This window comes from Clupea harengus, chromosome 2, assembly GCF_900700415.2.
Source record: "Clupea harengus chromosome 2, Ch_v2.0.2, whole genome shotgun sequence".
NCBI lineage: Eukaryota > Metazoa > Chordata > Actinopteri > Clupeiformes > Clupeidae > Clupea > Clupea harengus.
In genome coordinates this window covers 23,989,173-24,011,020 of record NC_045153.1, presented here as the reverse complement: position 1 = coordinate 24,011,020, position 21,848 = coordinate 23,989,173, and the positions used below count along the sequence as shown (strand labels likewise).

The 21,848-nt window shown below is 40.6% G+C and overlaps 2 protein-coding genes across 5 annotated transcripts; one reads left to right on the top strand and one right to left on the bottom strand.

The window, feature by feature from the left end:
• The first annotated feature begins 50 nt into the window (after window positions 1-50).
• Window positions 51-7,266, top strand: si:ch1073-416j23.1 (rac GTPase-activating protein 1). Of its 2 annotated transcripts, none has more exons than XM_031587570.2 (17): window positions 51-227; window positions 335-423; window positions 1,589-1,791; window positions 1,975-2,111; window positions 2,219-2,291; window positions 2,476-2,529; window positions 2,649-2,741; window positions 3,729-3,870; window positions 3,952-4,100; window positions 4,183-4,344; window positions 4,432-4,527; window positions 4,705-4,903; window positions 5,562-5,667; window positions 5,914-6,046; window positions 6,278-6,398; window positions 6,564-6,675; window positions 6,830-7,266. In XM_031587570.2, exons 1-17 carry the CDS (start codon window positions 184-186, stop codon window positions 6,879-6,881), a joined length of 1,965 nt encoding a protein of 654 aa, XP_031443430.1. In that variant the 5' UTR covers window positions 51-183; the 3' UTR covers window positions 6,882-7,266. The 2 variants fall into 2 exon arrangements, with proteins under 2 accessions (XP_031443430.1, XP_012685763.1); XM_012830309.3 differs by having other exon boundaries at window positions 52-227; window positions 6,827-7,266.
• gmppaa (GDP-mannose pyrophosphorylase Aa) lies at window positions 2,619-18,240 on the bottom strand. 3 transcript variants are annotated; one of them, XM_012830306.3, is made up of 14 exons: window positions 17,900-18,240; window positions 17,353-17,450; window positions 17,094-17,197; window positions 16,712-16,904; window positions 16,041-16,100; window positions 14,682-14,812; window positions 14,525-14,539; window positions 13,775-13,909; window positions 13,580-13,677; window positions 13,435-13,481; window positions 13,240-13,332; window positions 12,736-12,904; window positions 8,147-8,243; window positions 2,619-2,717 (listed from the first exon to the last, which is right to left on the bottom strand). In XM_012830306.3, the coding sequence occupies exons 1-14, from the start codon at window positions 17,937-17,939 to the stop codon at window positions 2,678-2,680; spliced, it is 1,320 nt and encodes a 439-aa protein (XP_012685760.2). In that variant the 5' UTR covers window positions 17,940-18,240; the 3' UTR covers window positions 2,619-2,677. The 3 variants fall into 3 exon arrangements, with proteins under 3 accessions (XP_012685760.2, XP_031443445.1, XP_012685761.1); XM_031587585.2 differs by lacking the exon at window positions 14,525-14,539 and having other exon boundaries at window positions 2,620-2,717; window positions 17,900-18,239; XM_012830307.3 differs by lacking the exons at window positions 2,619-2,717; window positions 14,525-14,539 and having other exon boundaries at window positions 7,513-8,243; window positions 17,900-18,238.
• Window positions 18,241-21,848: the final 3,608 nt, after the last annotated feature.

Here is a 21,848-nt window from a genome sequence, read left to right as displayed (position 1 = left end):
CTGATGAACTAGTCTACAAATCCCCGTTACTTGGGTTATAACCAAAGGTTAAAGTTTGTGATTTATGGCTTTTTGCCTGGCGTGATTGACCAATTGGAGGCCACAGCACGTTTGCGCGGACATATCCTCCTGTTTCTATCTGCTCTTGAGGCCTCACACTCAAGAGGTAACGCGTAATTGGCAATGACTCCATCAATCAGTGGTTGGGATTCAAGTTCGTTTTGTTGGTAGGGCTATGTTTTGTATTTATATTTTAGACCGTGAGTGAAACTTTTGAGACATTATATCCGGGTTCTCACGAAAGCATAACTTGGCCTGCTATTGTTTCTCTCAGCTCCATGGGGGAATCATTTGTTAAAGACCTTCTTTCCATGTGTCTTGAAAGAATATCAATGGAGCAGGACGTCTCTAACTCCGAACTTGGTACGTCTTAATTGTCTTTGTGTCTTTCAAATGTAAGGGATAGACAGCTGGATAGCCTACTTGCACACCCAAATTACCTTACATTATGCTTTTGACTTCTGACACCACAGTGCTTCTGTTTTTCAGTGAATATGACCAACAGAAACAAAATACTCCAGTGTATGCCTACCGTTACTCGCCTATAAAACGTGACGTGTGCGTTTTAAAATTGAAATGTATGCTATTAAAGCCTTTCAGTAGGCCTTGTCCATATTATCGCTGTCAGAGTTTTCTGTCTGAGGCATCCTAGTGTCAGGTTTAGTTCCATTAGTTTGGCCTCTAAATCAGCCACGGCCCATTGAGAAAGGGATTTAGCGGAAGCTTTTATTTGTTGCTTGTGCCAAGTGACTTACAAGGATGTCAAAACAATTTGCGCATTAAATTCTGTCACACTCGACCTTGCCACTTCCTTTGCTAAGCTGTTTGAAGAGTCCACTCTTGTTTTTTGTTGTTTGTTTCGCTTTGTTAAATCTATCTCATTTATAAATTACATTAAACAAAGTAATGAGTAGCACTTTTGAATCAAAGAAAATTATCAAACCTTGTAATGCTGGTTTTGTATATAGGCAGTAAAACTACTCCAGACGCAAAACATTCATCATGTCTGAAGAGGCAATAGTAGCTAGTCTTAGCTAGACAAGGAAGGTACTGACATCAACATTCAGACTGTAGCCCATTGGGGCTGTTTGAATGGTAAAAATGCACAGTTTTTTGGGGGGAGACTGAATATTCAATCTGTTTGGTAACTGCCTTTCACTGGTATTGACGTCCACATTTGGGTTTTTATAACTTCAATTATTAAGGATGGCATAAAAATAACAGTAGATGATTACATGGGCTAAAGACCTGCTTACCAACAAGTCTTATAATTAACTTAATTGCATGCCTTCACAATTATGAGACTACTCCACTCAGGCGAGGTGCCAAGGCCTAACTGTGTGATGGTACATTTCAAACAGCGAGGGCACACTTCTCAAATATTCATAAATTGCTTTAGTTGTTAGTGTTTAAAACATCCATCACTGGTACCTTGCTGTTTTTTCCTTACAGTTGAACCTAGTAACACCTATTTTTCCTTTGATTTGGCTAGTAGTGACCCACTGCCAATCTTATATCCTTGAATCAGCATTTCTTCAGGTCACAAGGAACTTTGAGGCCACTAGGATGAAGTGGCTTCATGCTGAACTGGACCTCAAGAAGTGCAGGGAGCTGCTGTTGAAGTCTGACGTGGTCCGGGCAGCATTAGAGGTCCAGCTAAAACATGCTCGCAATCAGGTTGATGTAGAGATCAAGAAACGCTACAAGGCAGAGGCTGACCATCAGTACCTGGTAATCCAGCAGTTTTTCACTTTGCTTCACATTTAATCTACACCCCACTTTGAAATGTGTTTTTTTTTTTTTTCTGGTTACTGAAATGAACACAACAAATAACACTAACAAAATTAACACGTAACTAAATGTGTTCTAATAAAAATGGATAGAGATGTGACATTTAGGTTATTTATTCCACAGGAACGCCAGATCAAATTGATCTGTGACATACTCGTCAATGACAGTAAGTCAAGTGCGTGCCTCAATGATGAACAGAGATCTATGCTTGCCAACTTCAATCATAAAGGACTCGATGTCCCACAGCAGAAAGGCAAACGGTATATCTTTATTTATATATATAGAGAGAGATTTCTGTGTTGTGCATATGGTGAATGACTTGAGTGTTGAGTAATTTGTGTATTAAATTAGTCAGTTCTCCTTACAGGTTGTCTGTCATTGATGAGTCATCGTTCCTCTCACATTCTGACATTAGTTATGATAGAACTGATGATGATCTGGTACGTGTTCTCTTCTTCTTTTTTTTTTACATACCAAAACCTTAAGTCTGTTCTGATTTTCATTTCTCATATTCCAACCTCAACTCTCAGTTAATCTAAGAAGTCAGCCCATCATTACCATTTATTTAATACAAGCTTCAAAGGGTCCATATACTTAAGAGCATCTGTCCCATAATTCCCACAGGACTTGGACACCGCAGTGCTGAGACCTCTCAAGTCGAGAGCAAGAGAGAAAAGGGTAAGATGTCATAAAGCCTACCACAGCCATCAATCTGATGGCAACATTGTATGGTGCAAAAGAGATGGTTGTTTTGAAGATGTCTCAGCTGTGATGGCATGAACTCTGGCTGTTTGCAGCGATCCTCCTTGGGGCCCAATGTCCGACATCAGAGACGAAGTAGAATGAGTGGCCGGTCAGGAGATCTCCTAGGAGTGGGGTCAACAGAAAAAGTAAGTGCAAATGCAACTCGGTAATGCATTGTTTGTTTCCACCATTTAAAGTCTTCAGACATAGAGAAGCTCTCTTCTGGTTTCTGAGGTAGGCCACAGTAAACCTACTAAAACAAGCTGAGCAGAAAATTAAAGGGAATGCAATGTGCTAAGTCTTCAAGGAGCATTTTAACTGGGTTTACAAAACACTGATATTTATGTTTCACTGCAAACTAGACTGTGTAGTTACGCTTGGCATTTTCTGAAAGCACCCCACATTTCATGTGTCCACAACAAATGCAGCAACTATCTATTATCCTTTTTTAACCTTAGTATTGGTTTGATGCATCTTTTCAGGCGTAGTGTGGTTTTTCTTGTTTGTCAATAGTTGTCGGGTTTTGTATTTTTCCTTTTCAAATCATGAAGTAATAAAGTTCATGAAATGAGATTTATGGTTTCATGATGTGGGAGATGGTATTCCTCTGACTGCACGTCTTGTGTAACTACTTGTGATACAAGCACTTGGGGTCTTTGCTGCACAGTTAACAGAGCATTAACACTTTATAGTGCTACCTGAAAGCTCCTGCCATTTCCATCCATTTCTGTCTTGAAAATTGTGCTTCATTTGTCGAGTGTAGTGGGGCGTCATCTCCCATAAGGGAGCTCATTCATCAGTCCCCAGGCTCTCCGTTTGGCACCATCCTCCCAGTGCCCACCTCTCTGTTCAGGTGGAAATACCAGTGGACCATACCCAAGCTGTGTGTGTGTGAGTGTGTGTGTGTGTGAGGTGTGTCTGAAATTCCTTCTCCTACTTGGTGACAAGGACTGTTCAAATGGAACAAGGCAATTCAGCACTTTGAAAAAGTCCATCTGTCCTCATATGAGGAAGTGAGTGTGGAATGTGAGCGGGGCAATGTGACTACGCTGTGGGGTGACCTGAGCAAGGAGTCAGGGAGAGCCAGTCTCCTCATTTTCTTTCTCCTCTATCTTTTTCATATGTCCATTCAGGAAGTAGAGACCACTGTAGTGAAGGCATCAGTTAGCACTCCAGAAGGTGGGAGTTCAATTCAGCTGGTCATTGGCATAACTCAGGAACCTCTTGAGAACCCCCGTCGTGATCACATCTATGAGAGTTCACCATCTGTTATGGGTAAGGCAGTAGGTTTACCTGCTGGTAATATTTTATGCAGATAAAATGGTCCTACAAAACCTTTTTTCTGGGGGCTGTCAGATCAAACCTCTGTGTGGGTTTCTGATGAATCCAAAATGGAGGCCCAGACTGTGACAGACATGGAGTTGACGTGTACAGAACCCAAACTGCCAGAGGTCGTGTCGCCTACTGAGGACAGAACCTTGCGTCATGTTTTTCTGTCTAAAACGGTAAGATTATTGGTCACTTTTTAGAGGTTTTGAGAGGTACTGTACTTCAATTAATACTGTAGCACGAACATTTAAATCTCAGGTGATCAGACCTGAGACTTGTGGGCCGTGTGGGAAAAGAATACGTTTTGGCAAGATGGCGGTGAAGTGTCGGGACTGTCGGCTCATATCCCACCCCGAATGTAAACATATGTGTAATGAGCCTTGCTCTCCAAGTGCCCATGGCAATCCTCAACCCACTGAGGTAACTCGCTACCTGTTTACACATTTTTATGGGAGTCCATACTGGGGAACATTTGGTGTACATTTAGTTTTTCTCTCTCCCTCTAAGGGCACTTTGGAAAGTTTTGCTCCTTCTACCCAGCCAAGAATCCCCCAACTCATTACTCAATGTGTGAATGAAATTGAAAAAAGAGGATTTCAGGAGGTTGGTATTTTTAGTTACTTTTATGTTTTCAAAGTATTTACAGTATCAGAGCAATATAAAAAAAAAACTGAATGTATTCCAGTAATTGAGTTGTTGCACTGAATTCCTTGTTGTGCTCCTCCGTGTGTGTGTGTGTGTGTGTGTGTGTGTGTGTGTGTGTGTGTGTGTGTGGTGCAGAGAGGGATTTATCGCGTACCTGGAGGGGAGCGCACGGTCAAGGAACTGAGGGAGAGGTACTTGAGTGGCAAGGGCCCACTCCTGCTCAACAAAGTATATGATGTCCATGTAATCTGTGGACTTCTCAAGGACTTCCTCAGGAAACTAAAAGAGCCTCTGATTACGTTTCAGCTGCACCACAAATTCATGGAGGCCAGTGGTAGGTCTGGTCTGTTCTGCTCATCTCTATCTCTATTCCCAAAGCTGGGAAAACTTGGGAATCACACGTGGCTTACAAACATTTGTACAATTTATGGTTTTAAATGGAGGGTTAACAGTGTTTATCATTAGTATATACATCAAGGTTATGGCTTAATTTGAAGAACTGACCTGAATAATCACCAAGACATCATCATCTCAGGGCATTTGCTTTCTGCATATTTGTCTCTGCCTTGTCTGTGTTCTGGAGGGAAGGTTAAGTGGTACATTTAGGAGCCATTGGATGTCTGCAGTGTTTTTATCATACTAAGTGTATCGGTTTTGTAGCAACTACAACACCTCCGGGTATGGCGCCTCCCTTTTTAAATGAGAAATTAAAATGGATATTTGAGGGAGGGCCACATCATCTAATTTGCAAGGCCACTAATGGAAGAGGCATACAAATGAGAATTATGTCTAGGGTCATGCTCTTTGATTTCTAATGTCGGTGTGGCTATGGTGATTGTTTTTTATGTCATTTGTTCCGAGTAAATCCACACATGGTTCTCTTGGGCCATCCCTGGAATGGTGTAGCTTTTTAATTCTGCTCACACCCTTTTACGAAAAGGGTTTATTTCATTCTTCTGGATGGCCTGAAAGCAATGGGTTGTTTGTCACAGAGATTGCAGAGGATGACAACAGTGCCGCAATGACGTTTCAGGCCATAGGAGAGCTTCCTGCCGTCAACAGGGATACGCTGGCTTTCCTCATGCTACATCTGCAGAGGTAATACTACAGACACGGAGGTTAACCGGGAAACGCCCTGAGAAGTTCCCTTTTGCTTTTTCAACTCAATTTTATTTATATAGCGCCAAAACGATACAATTGTCTCAAGGCGCTTTTGCGGCTCTTTGCTGACTGAAAAAGTGGTGCATGCAGTACACTTCCTAGAAAGTTTTGGGCATGTTTTCACCACAAATTTAAATGTGTATTTCCAAATTCAGTAATCACTGTTTCCGTGGTCCTGTACAGAGTCATGAAGAGCCCAGTGTGCCAGATGGATCTTAACAATCTGGCCAGAGTGTTTGGACCTACTATTGTTGGCCACAGCATACCGGAGCCATCACCACTGACCATCATGAGAGATACCACCACGCAGCCCAAGGTCTGTAGCTCTGGTTTGACCTGCTGTAAGTTCTTCCATGAGTAGTGTATGATTCAGATTGCCTGTCTCAAACGGTTATCATGAAGCTTACAGCTATGTCATTAGTATGCATTTTGTCCTCTGCGAGAAGTTCATGATGTGAATTAATATTTGATTTTCCCCATGGGTCGATTTGTCCACCATGCATTTCCTGTGCAGTTTACAAATAGAATCTGCCCCCCCCCCCCCCAGGTCATGGCGAGACTGCTGTCGTTCCGGGCTGAATACTGGAGAAGCCTCCTCAGGAAAGAAAAGAGTGTCTCAACTCCAACTGATACAAAAATAAACATTGACGGAAAAGGCACCGATAGGAGTAAATATGTTTTGGTGTTGTATCCTGCCAATGTCTTTGATAGTGTTTTAGAAATGAATCTGTGCCTAGTCATATCAATCCTCAAACTTCTTTTTAAATGATTTATAATTTTCAACCATTCTCTTTGGGACCCACTTCTCTGTACTCTGTGTTGTCCCCATCCAGATCACATGTTCACACCGGTCCGTTCCCCTGAGAAGGTGACTTATGACAAGGTTCCTAGTGCCAGTTCTCTAAAAGGAAGAATTAAGACCTTTGGCAATGCTTTTGGCAGCTCGTAAGTTTTTATCTCCAGTTCCTAACAAATGGTTTCTAATTAGGAGCACATTCATATAATTGCTGTTGTGTAGCATCATTCAGTTATCATTGTTGCCTTCCCAAGTGATGTCAACTGGATATTCTCAACATCACATATAATTCTTTTTCAGAAGCAAACCTAAGCCTGACTCAAGAAACAGTCGTTTTTTTATCTCCCCCAAATGATGCTGAAATGAGTATCCTGTCTTTGAATGCCGACTAGGAAAGCGCTTAATTCATTATCTTAAATAAAATGTGTTTTGTAATTTAAATATTATCTATGTACATTTAAACTATATATAAAGTATATTAAAACTACACAGAATTTTGTAAGTGTACGTGTCTTGTTGTTAAACTTCTTGTTTGAGTATTTTCCAGCCAAGATGTATGTACAACATCCTGAATATTTATGTCAGACTGAAATAAAGTTTATGCTATTGTAGTAAAGTTCAGTTATCCGTTTTTCTACTAATGGATGAATGATAAAGACAGTATTTAATTGTTTGATCGTTTTTTTTAGCTAGTTCTATAATCAGATTCTTGAGGGCAAAAATCCATCCAGTGCTAATGCGTCAGTGATGATGGATTTTTCTGTAAGAGATCACTATACCCAGTGCAAAAGGGTAATACAATATGTTGATTACTTTTCTGATTAATGTGGTGGTTTTAATGCCACAATTATTTCACAATCAAGGCTTACAATGACTTCACAATTGGAACAATATTTTGTTGAATTAAAATTTGTTAGGTAAATTCAAACAATTTTTTTTTTTTTACTTGTACTGTGTGTGAGTTAAAATATGCACAAAAGATTACATTTTTAGTACAGTTAATTTAATTGTTCTGCATCCTTATCCCCAACTCCCTTGGCACACAGTTGGAAGCTTTGTTTGTTTTACACTGCAGGTAAAAAAAAAATTCTAACAGTTTTCATGAAAGCCTCTATCAGTCTTTCAACATAATGACATCATAATGCAAAATGACATTTGATAAAGTTTAACAGATTCCGTTCTGACATGATTGAACACCACCAGAATAACTAATGAGAGGCTGACAGAATGACAGTTCCCCAAAGATTATGCTGTGCCCCCCCCCCCCCCCTCAGTGATTTGTCTACATTTTTTGGCAGGGCTAACTTGAGTGTGTGTTTGGGGGAGTCTCACAAACAAAATAAATGTCTGTAAAGAACACATGAATATACTTGTGGTAGTGTAACAAAGGTTCACATTTCACATAGCAATACTTAACGGTCACATCCATTTTTGAGCGGCCCAGAGTCTCTACACAAACCCCTTGTTGCACCTCTCCAATGCCTAAGCTAAGCCTTGTGGGTGCAAAGTTAATGTCAACAAAAATCTTGCTTCATACATCACATTCTGCTGCCATAATCCCTGCAAATGACATTTATTAGTTCATTGTAATTATTTTACATATTTTAAAAAGTTACCTACAAAATTATTTGATTCTTGAAACTCCTATTCAGGTCTTTGTGAGGGAGGACTATAGAATTCAGTATGATGACTTCAGATGGGATATTCACATTGCAACCTGCAGGGATAAAAAAAAAAAAAAAGATTAATTTAAAATGATGTGCACTTACTCTTTATTTCCACCACAAAAAACAACACACAAGTATGTTCTTATTTTCCCACCATGACAGTATTAGGCTATGCACCTCTGATGTGCTATCCTGCTGAATGTACCGGTATGTATGATTTAAAGGGAAAAAAGGAGTTTAACTGATTCATTATGCTTTCATTCATTTCTCTCACACATAATGTTTCAAAGCAACAGTGGCCTAAAATATCAAAACATCTTTGAAGTAATATACAGCCCACTCAGAACAGCACAATAATGTATCGCTTGGTATTGTTTGGCTGCAGCAATGCCCTGCCTATTTTAAGTCTTCCATATGAAAACTTAAATGACTGATTATTATTGTTTCTAGAGAAATGTGCCTTGGAACCTATTCACTTTGTGGACTTAATTGATGACAACAACAGACTTGTGTCTAAAAGAAATGCTACCATTGTTATGGCATGGTATAACAATGTGTCCATTGTTTAGAATAGGAGCTCTCAATCATGCACCTAAAGGGCCCCATTTCCATCTATCAATGCTCCCTCACACCTGGCTGGACTCTCATTTAGCTGTACACATATGATGTAGTTGGTCGATCTATAAGACAAGTTCAAGTGTGGCTGGAGCGTGAAGATGGGGTACCCAGGGAGAATGACCGAGCCCTTTGTTAAAGACAAAAGTACACTAAGGAAGTGTCTTAGCTTGGCTACACAGAAAAAGTAATGTAAGGTTATGCATATAACCACTGTTCCCTGAAGGACATGAACAAGGCACAACACAAATAGTATGGGATATCACGCCCTCGCATGTCTGGGTGAACACTTCTATTCATGCCTAAAAGGCAGATGACGAGTGGTGACGTAGGGAGGCCACACCTGCCTACTTTTTTTTTTTACTTCTTTTTTACCTGTGTACTCCTACTCCATTTCAACCCAGTGCTCTTCACCGAGCACTAGCTGATGTGCGGGGCAAACTAGTGTTGTACCTCGTTCCTCTCCTTCAGGGAAAAGTGATCCGAGCCTTTCACTGATTGGTTGAGATGCAGGAGGAGACATAGCTAACTTTTACCTTACAGCTAGTAAGTAACAGCTCTATTTAGGTAGCCTGCCTGACGATTGAGTTGACTTTTTCACGGGACGATTCAATTATGTTTGTTAAATGTCCCCTTTGTTTACCCGCGTGGTAGGTAGGTAGGTTTACTAAAGCCAATTTACAATACATTTACAGTGTACTTTGGAGACGGTGAGGTGCAGACAAGTCCTTTTGGGACAGGGACCCTGAACAAAAAGATGCGTAGCACCTCATGTGTGGCACTGAGTTTGGGGCTGCATTGTCTCTCGAAAGCCAGGAGCATCGCATGCTGCTGAGACTGGAGACAGTCTCACAGTCGCACAGCTCCTCCCTCTGATCAGCCCAGCTAGCGGCCACCTCCCCACCCAGCTTCAACCTGAGTCAGTCTGAGACGGTCCAGTGGATTAGGAGAGGAGAGGGTTGTGCTTGATGGCAGCTTGACCCAGGAGTTTTTTTCACTTTTTCACACTCCGTTCGAAAGGGGAGCATCTGAGCTGGCAATAAAATGCACATGCTTCAGAATGCACCAACCCTCTTTGAGCGTGGACAATTCCCAGGCACACCAGGCAGGCGTTGTGGCAGTCCCTCTCATGGAGAGAGAAAAACGCAACCCTGAGGACAGGGTGGAATGCCTGATTTTATTGCGGTTGATGTAGGCAGTGAGGTCATGCTAGACAACCATCATCTGGGCTAAACAGTAGCTCGATTGAGACACGACACTTTGAACCTGTTGCAAATAACTCTCAAAAACAGGGCCCTGCGCAAAGTTAACACACCAATAGAAGATGTTGTAGAACAAATCCTGTTTGGAACAGATGAACTGCTTCAAGAGAAACTGCTAACTTGCTATACTTAAAACTAGCTAGCGAGCTAGCCAGATTGAGCACGGTTGAGGTGTTCACAGCAAGGTGAAGAGACCTTGAACTAAGGAGTAGACCGTGGTGACCTAGCTTATGTAGACAGGCGTGGCCTCCCTACATCTACACGCGTCATCTGCCTTCTAGACATGAATAGAGGCGTCTTCAGCCAGACACGCAAGGGCCTACTATCCCATACTATCAGTGTATCGAGTGAATCAACTGAAAAGGAACCTTCATCTTCCTACTTTCAGAAACAGGCTACTCGTAGAAGAATCACATAAACAGTACCGTGAATTTCCATTGTATGCATGTGTGGCCTATCAATTATATTATTTGCAAGTTAGTCTGATATAGCTTTTGAATATTTTAGATGAATGAGCAAATACACAAGTGAATCAATGATCTGCTCATGGGTCATTCCCTGTGAAATCAACCAGTGCCTCCCACTTGACCCCCTCAGATATTCCTACCCTACAAATTTCCACATTTTGCCATGGAGTACTCCTACCCCTCTATTTTAGAAGTGTCCGTGAGCCGTTTTGACAACTTCAGACCATGTTATCTCAGTAACTACTTGACATACAAGCCTAATATTTGGTGTGCGAGCAGTCCAGGTACTTTACAGTGTCACCCATGTGTCAGACACCTGCCATCTGTCATAACTGTCAAATGAAGATGGCCTAAACATAAGTTTACCTGTAAAAACGCCAATCTTTATGACAGCATGAATTGCAAACCCAATTTTTCTATTTGTTTTCTATTAGAAGTGTTAGATCTCTTTTACGGTCTCCTCAGGACAAGTCCAAAGTTGAAAAAGAATTTTAAATGTCACTAAAAATCAAGCTAAAATGGTCGCGTGGGTCAGGTAATACAGGGCTGAAAATGTAATAGGATAAAAAGATGAGATATTGCCCTTCAACATATATAAAACTGGAATAGCAAATCTGGAATCTACTAAAAATTGGCGTTTTTACCCTCAAATGTCCACTGGTTATAATGCATTAGATGTAACAGTCAAGGCTAAAGTACTCTTTGGAGGTGGGTTTGAATGTTAGACATGCAAAATGTAGATGCTCCTACTTCATTTCCCATCTGTAATAAATATTGAACACAAATTAAGTTAATTGTGTGTGGTACCATTGCCCTAGTTAAATCATATTGGAACTTGTGCTTATCATCTAGTTGGCTAAAACATGTGCAGACAAGGTCTAATAAAGTAATCTCAAGTGGATCAAGCTTGAACAAGAAATGTATTTAATGTAATGGCATGCCTGTACCAAATCAGCAAATGTACCCTCCCCTATAAATACCCCCCTCCACACAGCAAGTTTATAATACTCTAACCTTAACATTATGTAATATATACACGACCAGTTTGTTAACGTAGTTTAACAGTCAGCCAAACTCGATTTTCACGCGCCAGGTAGCGAGCGCCTTGCTCCTTTATTGATGTCAGGTGAAAACTTGTTATTATACTGGACAATCTGGAGGCGGTTGCAGAGGAGAGGACGAGGAGGAAGCTCGACGCTATCCTGGAGAACCCCTCCCATCCCCTCTATGGCGAGCGAGCACAGATGGGGAGCACGTTCAGCCACAGACTCATCCCTCCGCGGCACACCACAAAGCGCCTTGGCCAGTCCTTTGTGCCAGTAGCCAGGCTCCACAAGCGAGGACTGACCCCACAAAATAACTTTGGTACAGTACATAGTTATATCTATTTACGGATAGGCTGTACTTATTCATTTTTATTTATAAATTTTATTCACATTACCCTGTAACCCACTCTTACCTGTAACTCTCCTTGCTGCTATTACACCTGAATTTCCCTACGGGGAAATTGTGAAAGTGATTCTTTTTCCAGTCCAGTTTTGCCAAAAGTTCTTATAATATATTTGTTTTCTCTGGAAGCTTGGAATCACCCTGATGTACTCTACAGGAATTTAAGTCTTTAAAAACTTTGGCAATTGTAAATTTGTTTTCAAAATATTTTAATATTTAATTTTTTTTTTTTACGTGTCCTGAGGAGACAGTAAAAGAGATCTAACACTTTTAAGCTGTCTACAGGGTGGCAGACACAAATTGGGTTTGTACCTCATGCGGTCATAAAGATTGGCGTTTTAACAGGTAAACTTATGTTTAGGCCATTGTCATTTGACAGCTATGAAAGATGGCAGGTGTCTGACACGTGGGTGACACTGTAAAGTACCTGGACTGCTTGTATCTCCAGTAGTTACTGGTCTGGTCTGAATGGTCTGAAGTTGACAAAATTGGCTCACAGACACTTTCCTGAAGTAGGGGTAGGTATACTCTAAGGCAAAATGTTCTTAGAAATACTTGAAATTTGGAGGCATAATTTTGTAGACCTTCCTTTGAGTTGTAGAGGCACACAATATCAGCAAATAAAGATAAATATGAGGGGGGTTGAACAGAAAGGTTTTTCTAAATTGGCTCATTTGGCGTGCACTGACCCTCATAAGAGTAGGAAACATCTCTCTCTTTACAAACACACAGACCAAATCCAAACTCACCTAGAATGGTTATTGATGGTGTGAGTTTCCCATCCCTGAAGAGAGTTTCACTGTCTATCTTAGCATAGGGGTCATTTGGGTTGGGGTCGCTGGGAGTGCCTTCCACTCGAGACCACTTTCCAACAGTACTATCCCATCCAACGATACTGTTCAGTACACAACTGTGATCCTGAAGAAGAACAAAGATTACAGTCAAATTTACAACAAACAGCATCTACTGTATTTAAACAGTAACACAATCTAGCGTGATAATATATATTTACAAGTACTGAATCAGAACTTGCTCTATTAATACATTGTTAACCAAACTGAAACTAAAAATCACAACATGCTGCAAATGGCTGGCATAGCTGCAAAACTGTAACTAAACCTGCATCTGGTTCAAAAGGCACTACCCTAAATTCAAGATGATATTGGCATTGTCTATCAGAAAACACAGTTTTGTCATTTACTTTCATTTGACTGGATCTTAAAAGGTTTAAAAAGTTAAGAGAGTAGACCTGCCTGTAGGGTGGCACCATGGAGGATGATGGATTCTCTCACTCGCACGCCTGCTCCTATCGTCACATCCATTCCTATGGACACATTAGGGCCTAGCTAAGAACACAGAAGAGAAACTACAGTTACTTAATAGATATTATCACCTCCAATATTCCAAGTGCCGTAACTTCTTTCACCACATTCATCAACTAAACTTACCACTGCTGTAGGGTCAATATTGGCTGTTGGATGAATGTACACATTCCCTAGAGCAAGAGTGAGCATTATCAGTGTAAGTACACGGTATAAACATTCTGAAAAATTCATGAATGGACAAATGACACACTGTGCCCTAAAGACTTACCACTGATCTTGGGCCCTACATCTTTATTTGAGGTCAGCCTCTCGGGATGAGTTTGATGGTACTGGTTAAGATACAGTCGACTGGCATATATTGCAGACCTTTGAAAATACAATACAAATAAAAAACAAATAAATAATTTAGCCAACAACAATCCACAGAAACACAACATGATGCAAGTGGAGGACCAGGACTCACCCTGCTGATTTGATCTGGCTCCAGAAGCGGTGGGTTTTGTAGACGTAGAGTTTGCCCTGGCCTGCAAGCGCAGTGAAGATGTCCTGCTCCAGACGGATCACCTCGGCCCGATGCCAGCCGTTAGATTGTTCGTCCCTGGTGGATAGAACTCACTGGATCAGAGCAAGTCTAAAAAAACATTAACACTGGTATCATTCCCCACTGTGTGCCGCTGACAACTGGCACAAATGTAGATGCTAAAAGCAAGATCAGGCATGCCAAACAGTGAGTGTAAGCTGGTTGCAGGCTGAATTGAGAATGCGGTTATGATTGTAAAAATGGATGCAGGACACCAATTAATAAGGGTAGGTGTTAAATGTGAGGTAGATAGTTTTTTCCCCTCAAAAACATGAAAATCCGTGAGATCTACAACTACAAATGTGTTTTATCTGATACTGATTTCACAAATAAATTGAACAAATCTTTACATATACAAAACCAAGAACTACCTACAAGGCAACTATATATGTAGGTAAACAAACTGCAACAAGCCTATTAATCTAGTTAACTGCATACGTGAGTTTAATGCAGACACCAAACCACACTCACCAAATCGTGTCACATTTCCCACATGCCACCTCAACTAGTACATTATGCTCTGGCTCCACACGAGTCCATTCAGTATCAAACTCAAACTACAAGCAGACAACAGAACAGAACACATCTGACTCTAAAACCACCACAGCATCAGGGCTTCTCACCCCAACTTACCCCTCATCGGGATATCTGATGATAGCAAACAGAATAATGGAAGATATAAGGAAAGGGGAGGAAATAGACAGATGAAGAGACTGGTAGGATGGAAATGATTTAAAATAAAACTTGGCTAGCGCAGCACAGGCATCCAGCCGGGACCTTTCCCACTCACAAAAGCATGTCCTGCTGGTTCTTTTGGAAGACGGCTCCGATGTGCTGGAATATGTCTGGTGTGAACAGGTATATCCCGCAGTTTATGATGTCGCTCACAAATGTGCTGGGCTTCTCCACATAATGCAAAACCTGAAAGCACAATTGTTACTTTTATTACTGTACAACCAAACATTTCAAATAAAATGTATGCTAATAAATGTTATAAATAGCAAAATACAGAAGAGATGAGTGCACAGGAATATTGGAAAATCTGCATTATTAAAGAGAGAGAGAGACCTTATGAGAGTAGAATAGAATAGTTACTTATTGAGGAGTTGGAGATTTCCACGCAATTTGACAATTAGTTTATGTCTTAGGGCATTGAGTGGCCACTAGAGGCACATGGCAGTCAAAACAATTGAATGCAGAGAAGGCTAGTGTGGATGATGAGAGCTCTGTGCTCTGTCCAAATACATTTCTTGCATTTTAATTTCTTTTTTAAGTACCTGACACCCTATATATCCTACCTTCCCTGTCATAGCTGATATGACGCATGCCCATGGCTATGTGCATCACTCTTGCTGCAGAGTAAACATCGCCTTGCACAGATATTTTGTATAGGTCACCAAGAAAAGCAAAGCAAGGAAAACCACTATTAGTTTCATTGGATTAGAGGTTTTTGTTTGACAACTGAGTTGTTATTACACAGACCTGTCACAAAGGGTCGCTATTGCTGAAATAACGGCCAACACTTTGAGGTAGGAAAAACTGTCAAGAATATTTCACAGATTGTATCTTGATTGTAAAAATGATGTTGCCAAATGTGGGTAATCATTTTGCTACCACAAAAAGCTTGCAGAAGCACACTATGCATTTAGTTTCTTGGCAGGTCAAGAGACCCTATAGAGAACTGCATACACAGAGGTAGCATGTTAAGCCTTGGCTTCAAACGCCATTTATTTTACTGAATCAATGCAAACTGGTGGCAAACCTGCCCTGGACAGGAGAGGTTGTATTAGGTGTGGTTTCATACACAAGGCTAATTATTGGTCCGAGATACTCACTACCTATCAGTTCCAGCATAACAGCTCACAGTTCATAAGTGGATGACTACCAGATCCTCGTTTTAGTCAAGTTTGTTTAGGACAAGAATGGTTACTGGCACACAACCATGTGTAGCAGGCTTCATACCCTGCATAATATTATTGGGCCACACATTCTTCTATGAAATGTTCTTAAGCTATGAGCAGTTCAGTAGGGCACTCCTAGTATCACAACCACCCTATGGTGGTCTGCCAATGGTCATAGATTTACAACTTCAGTAACCTGTTTGTCCAATTTCTCTACACCAACACAAAGACATTTGAAACTTCTTTACCTCATTTGTTTGTTGGTTTTCTACAATGCATCCATAGTTCATGGACTGTTTTCTGTTGGCCTGTAATCAAAACAAAAGGATGTTGACAATCTGAGTAATTCTGGGAAATGCAAAGGATAAACAATATTTCTGAAAGAAGCAACACATTTAAAAGGTACAGTAGGTAGGATTTAGTGGCATATAGTGGTGAGGCTGCAGATTGCAACCAACTAAATCCCTTTTCATGCGTGTATGAGAAGCTACAGTGGCCATTAGTTGCCACAAAAGGCACTCTCTAGTGTTAACACTGCTGCAGTGTGGAAGTGAGCACGGGCTCCCTCTCTCTCTGACCTGCCGGGACATAGGTGAGCCCAACGAGCTTGTTGTTGTTATTTAATAAATATACTTATATGCAACTCCGGAGTCCTGAGGTAATTTGAGTAAACCAGGTAACTAATGAAAACATAAGTATGAATACTGTTTCTGCTGATAGACCACCTTAAATCCTACATAGTATTCCTTTAACATCAGTTCTTCGTAAAGATATCCTCATGTCTATACTTGCACAAATGCAATATCTAACATCATACCAAATGAAATCATACATAACATGAGACTGTGTTCCCACAAATAAATAAACCCTAATGAATGAATTAATACATTAATAAATAAATCCTCATCTCTCTCCTTACAGTTGTCCCAAGGATGACGAAGCTGTGTGTGTCCCCATGCTCTTTCTGAAATGCCAGCATCTCAGGAAGTGGAAACTCTGAGCACACATCAGCATTCAAGACGAAGAAAGCCTCTGGAGCTCCAGACAGGATCTGGTCTCTGAAGTGATAGATGCCTCCCCCTGTTCCAAGAGCAGCATACTCCTGCAAGTACCTGAAATACAGGATTCTAAGTTCAATTTGACAAATACTGCAATAGGCCAAACCTAGCTCAAGAGGCAGATCAAACAGATTAAATATCTAGATATAATGAACTATTATCATATATAATGTCTTACATCTGCATAAGCAGTTTCACAGTTGCATCACAACCAGTAAATGCTTGCTTCAACTTTAACTTTACCGGATAGACACTTTAAAGTCCTGTTGGGCACACATTAGGAATCGATTGAGCTCCTCGTTTGGCTGGTAAAACCCAACAAGCAGGATCTCCTTCATGTTTGGGATCTACAAAAACAATTACCCTGATGTCAGTTCATTGAATTGCATGTTCTCGACAGTCTGTCAAAATGCCTATTATTTTAAAACTTAATTTCCGATGCATTTGCACAATCAATCAAGTTAACTTTAATAGATTGGTGTAAGTCCCTAACTTCACATACCTTTGCACACGCTTCAATGTGGTGCTGCAACATTGGCACTCCTGCCACTGGAAACAACGGTTTCGGGACTTCAAAGGACAACGGTCGAAACCGAGTGCCTGTTTAAATGATGTACAAGCTTGTGAACATTCACGGTTATTTTATATTTAGGTTACAGATAGCTACATGAATCACTGGGTCTCATGTTGGCTTAATGGTACACTATTATCAAGCAAGGTAACGTTACCCTACTGCGGTCTGCCTTGAGTACAACGTGCATAGTAGCATACGAAGTACAATGAAACTAATGCATTTGACATTTGCAATGACATTTACTGGCAATATGGCTTAATATTTGAGTGATTCGGGGTCTTACGTTTCCCAATCTATCTGGCTAGCAACTTAGCTAGCTGGCTTAGTGTCCCAACTCATTGGCCATGGGCAAACAAACTTAAGCTAGTTGGCTGTGACAAACCTCACATTTCATAAACTGTTGGTAACCACATATTTTAACAAATATTATATAATACAACACATACAGCTATAACATGAGAGCTGCTTGTCTCACCTTTCTGCGGACCTCCGATGAGTATGACAGTCTTCAACATTTTGACTATCCAAGCTAACTAATCTCTGATGTTGATATTAGCAAGCTGGATCGATGCTAGCTAGCTAATTTAGCTAATATTTACAGAAGTCTTAATGTTTGCTAGTTGTAGGGAGTTACGATTGGTTAACAACTACAAGCATATACTCAGTTGCTTCAGAGTTAACGTCATACAGCAGTCTTACTGAATAACAACACTTCACTAGCTAGTTTTTTCCAAAATAACGAACAGCTGCTAGAGCACTGCATCTGCACACTGTCAAATCCTTCAAAACACAGCTGGGCATTATGGGAAATCTTCAGGTGTAGGCGACGCAACGTCTAGCGCAAGTGGAGGTGAAAGATTATTTATTCAATTAAATTAAATGTTATTTATATAGCGCCAAAACAATAAAATTGTCTCAAGGCGCTTTACACTTTTTAAGAAAATATAAAATTCAACTATTAAGAAAGACCTACCACTAAACTCTTAGATGATATTTATCTTCTTACCAAAAACAAGCTTCATTTGTATTTAAGTCTACCCAGTAGCTAGAAACAGCTTTCATTTGCTTTTCGTTCATAACGTCGTTCCTTCCTAACAGTGACCTTGTTAGCAGTTACAATACTCATCTGTTTCTCAATTCCAGTCCCACAGATTCTCCTGCAAAACCAAGTCGGTTTGCCTAAAATATGAAGACATTAACACGCAATTAACATGAAATTCCAGCAAGTAAGAGTCTGCTAATACCTAATTGACCTAAATGGAATGTGTCTTAGAAAATGTTTTGATGTCAGCGACAGCGATACAGAAATTGTTTTCTTTAAAGACTTAAGTTCGGCGGAAATGTGTTGCTTCTTTCAGAAATATTGTTTATCCTTTGCATTTCCCAGAATTACTCAGATTGTCAACATCCTTGTGTTTTGTTTACAGGCCAACAGAAAACAGTCCATGAACTATGTATGCATTGTAGAAAACCGACAAACACATGAGGTAAAGCAGTTTGAAATGTCTTTGTGTTGGCATAGAGAAATTGGACTGAAACAGGTTACTGAATTTGTAAATCTATGACCATTGGCAGACCACCATATGGTGGTTGTGTGATACTAGAGTGCCCTACTGAACTACTCATAACTACTTACAGAGCTGCCAACTTTTCCAAAAACCTTGGAGTGAGATTTTGACGCGGGTGACCAAAATGTTGCCGCGCACGCAGCCACACACGTTGGTGGCTCAAAAATCAGGGAATTGGAATTAATTTGGCGTTGTACCCATGTTGTGCCCTGCATTCTGGTGGTTTGTGGGGCCCAAAGATGTTGATAGGGGCGGCCTACTGGAGATAGACAACTTTGGTTACATTCTGTGAAGCCAAGACATAGCTGAAGGTCCACCCCCAGGACATTTTGGTTTAAGTGGATGTTATTTCCTGCATTCTTTTCTGGATTTTTGGGTGGTATGCTAAAGATGTGCAATACCTGAACTTATTCTGATTCATGTTCATCTGATCATGACTTGTAGGGCCTTCTAGACTTGAGCTGAACATTCAACCAGAAAACTATTGTTGTGCCTCAATGACTGTCTATGTACCACAATATAGCCTAATTAGTAGACCTGTGTTTAAGATTTGACCAAGGTAGGTTGATTGACATTTTGATTACAATGGTATTCAACTAATTCTTAACTGAAACATAACCTATATTGTTAATAATTGTATTCTAAAGAGCACTTAATGATTTATGTTCAGCAAAAAATTACACAACATTAGTTAGGGAGAAATATTTTTCATTATTCAAAGCCTCCAACCACACGTTCCATCAAACAAAAAAGAGCAACAAATAAAGTGCTTATACAGTAGCCTTTTTAAGCAATACAATGGATCAACACATGACAAAAATAACTAAAAATGAGGTATCAGATGCAGATCAGAAGCTGGTTAGTCATTTTCTAAGATCTGTGGGCAAGGTTGTACTGGCCTGTGGCCTTCTTGGAGGCCCTGATGACCTCTGAGGGGGGCTCCCATCTGAAACAGGGCTCCAGGTCGGCCATCTTTATGGCCATTATTGAGGACAGGGTGCCATCCAATGCCAGGCTATTTCTGGTCTTAGTTTTGTTCAGTCCCACAACTGAAAACACCCTCTCAGCATCTGCATTCGAATGGGGCAACACCAGAACCAGCTTGGCGACGGCAGCAAGCCTCTCAAATTCTTTGGCTCCTGTCACCTATGGAAAATGAACCAAGAACAAAATGGAAAAACATACCATATTTTGTTTTGATTAATACTGTAAGTGTACTGTAACAAAGTTCAGATACAACATGCATAGTTTGCATCATGTATGACACAATATATGCATGCATCAATTAAAGCAACATATGTAGCCAAGCCACACCTGCCAAAAAGAAAGACAAAAAAAATGTATACCTTATGTTTCCGTGTTGCCATTCCAGCCCAGAAGCTTTCCATCTCAGTTTCGTCCTGAAGGGAGGTTGTTGGCATGGTCCGATAATTCAGAAACTCCTCACCCAGGTGGTCATGCTCCTCTGGCCCATGGTATGGGAGGAGATGGGGAAACCTATTTATGAAAGTAGAGTTACAGGTGGTTAAGTTATAGGTATATTGTCATCAACCAGCCGCAGTTTATACACATCTTTGAGGAAAAGCCATATAAGAATAACTCATGTGCAGTTTAGGAGTGAACATACCTCATCATAAGCATTTTAGCTAAGATGATAGACAATAATTAAAGAAAAAAACTAACCTTTCAACAAAGTACAGGACATCTTCAATGCCACTTTCAGCCCTCTGCCGCACATCTGCAAATTATGCGTGTTTGATCAGTGGCTCTTCCATGGGCAGCTTCTTAAGTGCATAGCCCACAGCACTTGTTAGGAAACACATCTTCATGGAATGAATCCACCTGCCGTGGTGTGATGTCACCCTCATCAAGATATCTGTTAAGTTTAGCCCTGGTTGTGAACCTAATGTTCAACTTTTTCCCTGTACAGATACAGCATATCAGGTTAACATAAATGGTTTAACATAGCCTACTGATGCAGCAATATCAGCTTGACACATAGGGCAAGAAATCCAACCAGAAGCTCACTGTTGGAAGGACTACCACAAACCCTCTACGGCGAAACCGTGAGCTAAACATTTAATATGAACCATATACCAGAAGGTAGCCTACTTTTCACTAAGCTACATGCAACTTCCAAGCAATCAAAATATTCACATAGCACATTGTTGGCAAGAACACTATCACTATAGGCATACTGTCTTTTTTGGTGCAGCAAAAGTCATATGAAGTTGTAGACTAGATATGTGATCTTTAACATCTTATATAAGATCCAAGAAAAATGGCATCATGGACACAGCAACAAATGAATCAAAACCCAGTCTCTGTTGCTGGTAGGCCTACCCATTAAAGCAATGCCATAGCCTTCAAAGACCTAACAATATTATATTTCTATCCAGTTTCCTTGCCTTTGCTATGATCTGATTGAATCCTTTCAAAGCCCATGTTTCCATTAACTTCAAAGCCACACAAAAGAATAACCATATGGTTATTTTCGTACGAGACACACAAGGATTTAATATTTCCTTTTCATAAGAAGAGGAAAAATGCTAGTCTCTGATTCACAGACTATTGCACAGCAAAGGAGACCAGGACATGATAGGAGCGTTCAGAGGGTTAAGAGTGAGAGAGCTTCTGTCAAAGCAGCTCCTGTGGGCTACTGATAAGCTCCTAATCCACAGGGGTTGAGAATACAGAGGAGCCTCGGAGTCCATGCCTGGCTAGAATAGAGATTTTTCTCGACACACAGCTTTTGACCAAGATGCTGTTGCACCCAGTGAAGATGTTTGTTTCACAGGACAACTCCATACAGAATGAGTGAATCCGTTGCATGTCAAGTCTGATGCTTCTAATGGC